General features: G+C 42.2%; 1 protein-coding gene across 1 annotated transcript in view; it reads right to left on the bottom strand.

The window, feature by feature from the left end:
* Positions 1-5,653: 5,653 nt before the first annotated feature.
* Positions 5,654-6,587, bottom strand: part of pdap1a (pdgfa associated protein 1a) — a 6,291-nt gene continuing 5,357 nt past the window's right edge. Inside the window, exon 6 of the mRNA XM_032501552.1 lies at positions 5,654-6,173. Coding sequence (XP_032357443.1) covers positions 6,145-6,173 — 29 coding nt within the window. The 3' untranslated portion in view covers positions 5,654-6,144. The remainder of the gene's footprint in view (positions 6,174-6,587) is intronic.

The following is a 6,587-nucleotide window of genomic DNA, read 5'->3' as shown; positions in this document are numbered from 1 at the left end:
GAGGTGGGCAAACAGTCTGTGGCCAGGGTGACTGGGGTCTTTGATGATGCTCTTTGCATTTGACAGGCATCTTTTCTGGGCCAGCTCCTGAATGGTCGACAGAGTCATCCCAATAGTCCGCTCAGCCATCCTCACCACTCTGCTCATTCTCTTTCTCTCTGTAGCGTTACAGTTCCCAAACCAGAGAGAAATGTTGCTGGTCAGACCACTTTCAATGGTGCCCCTGTAGAAAGTGGTCAGGATGGACGGACTGAGGTGGGCCCTCTTCAACCGCCGCAGGAAGTGCAGACGCTGGTGTGCCTTTTTGATGAGAATCCAGATGCAGCAGCCCTGCGCAGGTCAGGTGTACGCAGGGGCGTTTCTAGGATTTCAGGACAATCCTCACCTGGCACTTTCTTTAAAAAACAAGCTCCATTTTTTTATATTCAAATTATTAAAAAAATATCCAGTTTGAATAAATTTTTTTGAAATTAGAAAAAGGCCAGCAGGCCATCCGTAGGTTGAGTATCAATGTGTTGATTGTGGAGGCCGTGGGCGTACAGTGAACTCAGTCATGTTTAAGAAATCGCTTTGGGATAATTTAAGCTATGTGACATGGCGATGGTGTCTAGTCTCGCATTGCCGGACATTCCTCCAGCACGTCCACGCAGCACTCCGGGATGGGAGAAAAAGTGCTCTTGTTTATTGGCATTTCTTTAAACTAATCACAATCATGGTAAAGGAAAAGGACTTGTTTAGGTGGAACATATGTAGCTACGTAGTTAGCATACATCCACCGAAGATTAGAATTACAACACAAAGAAAGCGGGAGGTAACAGATAAGAGTGAAAAGACTGACATCCGGCGGAATTTCCAGCAGAACGAGAGCAATCCTGGAAGTGGAACGTCGTGGAAATAGACTATGCTTTATCTTGCTGGAAGCAGCCATTAGAAGATGGAATGGATATGGTCAAGAATAATGTTTAGGTAGGCTGTGGCATTTTAAACTATGCTCAATTGGTACTGAGGGGCCATGCTTTCAAGTTATTTACGCATAATTCTGACCCTAATGTAAATGGTGCAGAACAAATGGAGACTCATCAGACCAGTAAGCGTTTGCCTATCCGTTCAGAGATGCTCTGCTGAGTACCTTGGTTGTAACGAGTGGTTAATGAGTTAGTGTTGCCTTTCTATCCGCTCAAACCAGTCTGGCCTTTCTGCTCTGCAAACTCAACAAGGTATTTTTGACAAGACAACTGCCATCACTGGATATTTTCTCTTCTTTAGGCCATTCTTTGTAAACCCAAGAGGTGATTGTGTGAAAACCCCAGTAGAATTAGTTTCTAAATCACTAAACCAGTCCATGTGGCACCAACAACCATGCCACATTCAGTCACTTAAATCACTTTTCTTCTCCATTCTGATGCTGTTTGAAGTTCAGCAGATTGTCTTGACCATAGGTGCTTAAATTCCTTCCTCACTTCTTAGTCCTTCCCGCTGAGGAGGCATGAGAGAGACGCCAGAAAATCATGGGAGGAGAGTGGAAACAAGCAAATGTGTTTTAGAGAGATGAGACGTCCTTTCCTCTGAAGCGTCACATGAATATGTCCGTTATTTGGGTGGACGGCTTCTGGGAATTCTGCTCTTGTGTGTCCTCGCCTAAAGCTCCTTGATGATCCCTCCTCAATGATCCCTCCTCTGGGCAGAAATAAGAGCTTTGAGACAGCCTTCAACGAGGAGAAACAGAAGAACTTCCAGTTCAGCCGAGGACTGTGGAGTCGAGGAGCTATCAAATGAATTATGTGTAACTTAATGTATAATACAGGTAAACAAACAGGATGCGATATACCGGCACTTTCAACCCTGAAACATTTAGTGAACAGTATAGCCCGAGTCATGGCTCTGCAGAGCTATACATCTTTACAACTGCTTCTGTGGCTACCTTTGGACTGTGGTGAAATGGCATCCATATGCAATTCTATTGCATTGCTGAATATGGCGGTGCATAAAGAGCTGCACACAGATGTTCGGGTGGAGTTGTAACCCTGGTGACTGTCAGATGCTGCAGTCTAGTGGTTGCAACAGCAAAATGCACCGAGCTAACAACAGTAGCCTGCCCTGTCTGGCATCATACCAGTCTTTAAGTTGTTTTTGGCTCTGACAGTATCCAGGATTCAACATTAAGGTTATTTAATTTATTTTTCAATTGCCCAAAGTCAATATTTACTGGTATCTTTTTTCATTAGTGTTTATAAAATAAATCTGAAGACGTTCCTTTGAAAAAATGATCCACTTTCTCTTTCTCCATCTTGGACTCAAACTTTGTAGTTTTAACTTTGTTGTTTTATCGATATCCTCTACTGCCACCATAGAAAATGCCTTCCAGGACACTTGAAACACTCTTTAGCTTGTGATCCATCATCTTCTTCTTTTCCAACAAGACAGCCGCCAGGCGCACATCAATGGCGTCAATTTAATCTCACATTTCCAGAGCTTCCTCCACAGCGCTGCGGAGGGAGGTATGGCTAGCCCACACAGCATTCTGGAGAAAAATTGGCTCTGGTTTATTGGAATTTCTTTAAACCAATCAAATGCTGCGGTGCTGCTGCAAAACAGCCTTGGGGAAGAAACTTGTTTTGGTGGAACACGTGTATGTTCAAAGGTTGTTTTAAGATTAGACAGATAGTCTAGCTAGCTGTCCGGATTTACCCTGCAGAGATCTGAGGAACAGTTAACCATAGTCCTCATACATCCACCAGAGTTTAGAATGCCAACACAAAGAAAGGGAAAGGTGACGGTCGAATGGACAAAATGAGAGACATCCGGCAGAATTTCCAGCAGCACCTGAACAATCCCGGAAATGAAATATTGTCCATATAGACTAGCGTCAACTCAGTTCTTGATTTGCCACTGGCACATCAAATCAAATCGTTCAACAAGCATTCTACGACGTGGGCACTGGGAGGGAAAACAATAAGTGTAGTTTATGATACAATGTTGGAACGGGGTTATATTTACTTGCGCCAGGCAATCCATACAGTGCTGATCCATTTTTGCGACAACTAAAGCGTGGTATTGCTTCATGCCCCCGGAGATGTTAACAAGTCATTTTTGGAAGTCCAAGTCGAGTCACAAGCCTTTGAGCTTGAGTCCAATTCAAGTCTTTGAGGGGCAAGTTAAAGTCAAGTCTTTTGCAACGAGTCCAAGTCAAGTCTCTGGCCACCTGAGCTGTGTTAGGTCTAATGTCGAAGTGGAAATCAAGAGAAGTTACACCAGTTACAGAACATGAATCTCCATATCAGTCCAAATTACGCACAATAAGCAGTTTGAACTCACTGAAGTAATGCCATTTATTTTTTGTGTTAGTAGGCTCAGTGAAAATAATGAACTAGTAAATAGGACTACAGTAACAGAAATATGTGCAGAATCAAGACAAGCCCAGTGTTTGGTGGACCGGGTACACTTTGTTAATTTGATAGTCTACAAATCATCCACGGGAATAATTACGCATAACATGAGTTTGTCCACCAGACGCAGCGTTTGTTCCTGGGGAGATGGATCCGTGCATGCCGCCTCCTGCACCATGGAAGTCTGTCAGCAACTACTAACTATAAAGAGGCAATTTGCCTTTTCCCAGCATTAGCAAAACACTTTGCTATGGTGAGCTTCCTACCTGTGACGATGTATGCTAAATGTCTCTTTCACATTGCAAGTGACGGACCTATCTGGGTGCGTTTTCAGATACCGGTTTAAGTTTGACTTTATTGCTCAGGCATCATCATTTCACCTTGCAGCTGTTGGTTTACCGCCACTGTTTACCAAGTTGTTGTTGAAAGCAAAACCAATGACAAAAGGCACAACTCCGGGAGGACTTGGTGTCACTGTTGTCAATGCATTTTTTATGTGAGTGCGCACACATAAGGCATAGCGAATGCGTAACATTCCACATTATGGCAAAGGGTAGGGGACATATGCAGCTCGTCATATACGTTTCCCCAACTTATATACGGCTATAAAAAAAATTAGAAATACATTAGATTTAAAAAAAAAGAAGCAATAATTGCATTAAAACAGGTTGATGATGAGCCTCAAAGCTCGAGTCAAGTCTGAAGTCTTTTGGGGTCGAGTCGCAAGTCAAGTCTGAAGACAGCAGTTTGTGCGACTCTCAGACTACAGTCCCCATCTCTGCACGCCCCGGACTTGCAGCTTATTGGACAAATGTGTCACGTGGTCCTGTCATCTCGAAAATATCAAACCACTGTCGTGGCGGCTCGGACAGAATCCAATGTCATTTTTTACAAAAATAGTTCACTGAAACATGTTTCTGAAAACAATTTAAAGCAAGAAATAAGCCATACAGTTGCTGAATCTGCCTTCATTTCAGATCGACAAAAGGTTAGTTTAAAAGATTTGTTTACTTCTACTGGCTAGTTGTGTCTAGTGGATTCATTTGCCTAAAGATAGCCAGCTTTCTAAAGCGCGGCATTTTTTTCAAATGAAGTCGCTTGACGTCACCTGCAGGAATAGAGTGGAGCGGGGTGCAACAGAAGCGTCACGTGGGTATTTGGATCACCACCGTCACTGTTGGATCCTGGTGTCAAAACATTAGGTTAAAAATACACAGAATGAATCACAAGAGCTACACAATCAGGGTGCTTTAGGCCAATAACTACCAAACATTTACAATTTGGACATAAAAACACAACAGTCATTTATTAATGAATTTATTTTTAAAAATGACTTCAAATACATGATGGAAAACTTGAATATAATTTTAAGCTGTGGCAACACGTCTCACACTTTGGGGTTTCAATGGGTTGTTCTTTAATCTAGCTATAGGGATCACTGTTTTCCTGATCAAGGCATTTCCAGACCCCCCACATACAGTGCAGTCTAAACAATACAAAAGCCCTACAGTAAATCCTCTCGTAACGTGTAGATGTGTTTCTGTTTATGCTGTCAGAGAGCTAAGCTGTCTGTGATCATTTTGGAGACTGTTATTGGTGGTGCCTATGTAAAGGATTGCATTAGCTTTTAAGTGTACCTAATAAACAACTCACTCTAGGTTCTTTGTAGGACTTTTATTACAGGAGAAAGACAGTGAACTGGTCTTGTGTAAACTTTGGAAAGGCAACAAAAGACACAATCCGTCCTATAGAACCACAGAGGACCCCATCAGAAACAGGGCAAGGCCACAGTTACTGAGGCAGTTTGAGACAATGCTTTCCAGCACTGATGTCCAACAACTTAAAAATGCTTATTCTAGGCAACTCAAGTAATATTCCAGGTGCTTTGAGCAAAGGATTACAAAACACATTCTGAAACACTTTTGAACTGACAGCAATAAGATGATTCAAGTTAGCAAAGTGTCAATTTAGGGGAAAAGAAACTAAAGATGTTCTACTATCTAGACATGTTGAGGGCAGCTAATTCTTCCAACGGTGAATGTCCTACTGAAAAATAAGTAGATCAAAACATGGCAAAAACAACACCGGAACAAAAAGAAGCTGGCCGAGAAAGCAGAATAGTCATGTTTGGATGATGGAGGAGGGGGGGAAAGAAAAACTCATATCTTTAGAAAATTATACCAATGTCTTTTGCAACATATCCACAAATACTATTAATTACATTGTATAATTCCTATATATCAGTTTATCCTCTGAAGTGTTCTTTTTCTCCATCCGTCACGGATTTGCCTTCTTACAAAAACAGGCGAGATGGAAGGAAAAGCCCCATGCACGCTCACTGTAATTCCTGTTCAGTCATTCAGTAAACTTGTATTAGGTAACCTTGTAAAAATGTGTAAATCAAACGGAATGGAAATAACTTCAGCAGCTTCAGAATTAAAACCCTGGTGGGTGGGGAAGAGTAAAGAGGCAGTGAAGCACTTGGTAAACCTGCGATCGTCTCCTCTTGGGGAAGAAAACTAGAGGCATCCCAAATGGTGCATTCCTTTTTATCTCACTTTGATCCACCCGTTTCCCCCGTCCTGACCATCTGTTAAGGAAGAACCACGCCCCTCTGATTTCAAATGAGGGACAGGAGTTCAGGAGCACTCCTGATCCGATGCCGTTGGTTTTGGTCCCCCTCCCCGTTCTCCACCTCCAGATCTCCTTCTCTCTCTCCATCCCTCCGAGACTGAAGTTAAAGCTTTCAGATGGAGGACTAGCGCTTTGCTTTGGAATCTTCAGCATCTTTAAAAAGCAGATGAAAAAAAAAGAAGCAATATAGAGAATTGTGTAAAGCTGTGTTCCAAATCACAAACCTTTTCTTTGTACTCTTAGTGCGTACTGCAGTTGCCCTTATAAAGTACGTACCGTTGCTTGCAGAATGCATACAATCGGGAAATAATACTTTGATATACAACACTGAGTATGTTTACATGCACACCAACGTTACACAATTTTTTCAAATGTGACAATATTCCAAATTTGATACAGGTTATCTGAGCAGCGTTATTTTCCAATTAAAACATGTGGGATATTCTGGTATTATTTGGGTTTTAGAGGCATTCTTTGGACACGTAGACAGCACATTTGGAATACGCGTCTCAATCAGGGTTTTTAACCAGTTACGGCCTCTTGCCTGTTTACGCCTTATGGTCAGCT

Source organism: Etheostoma spectabile, chromosome 21 (genome assembly GCF_008692095.1).
Source record: "Etheostoma spectabile isolate EspeVRDwgs_2016 chromosome 21, UIUC_Espe_1.0, whole genome shotgun sequence".
Lineage (NCBI taxonomy): Eukaryota > Metazoa > Chordata > Actinopteri > Perciformes > Percidae > Etheostoma > Etheostoma spectabile.
The sequence above is the reverse complement of the archived record's forward strand: the minus strand, read 5'-3'. Positions and strand labels throughout refer to the sequence as shown.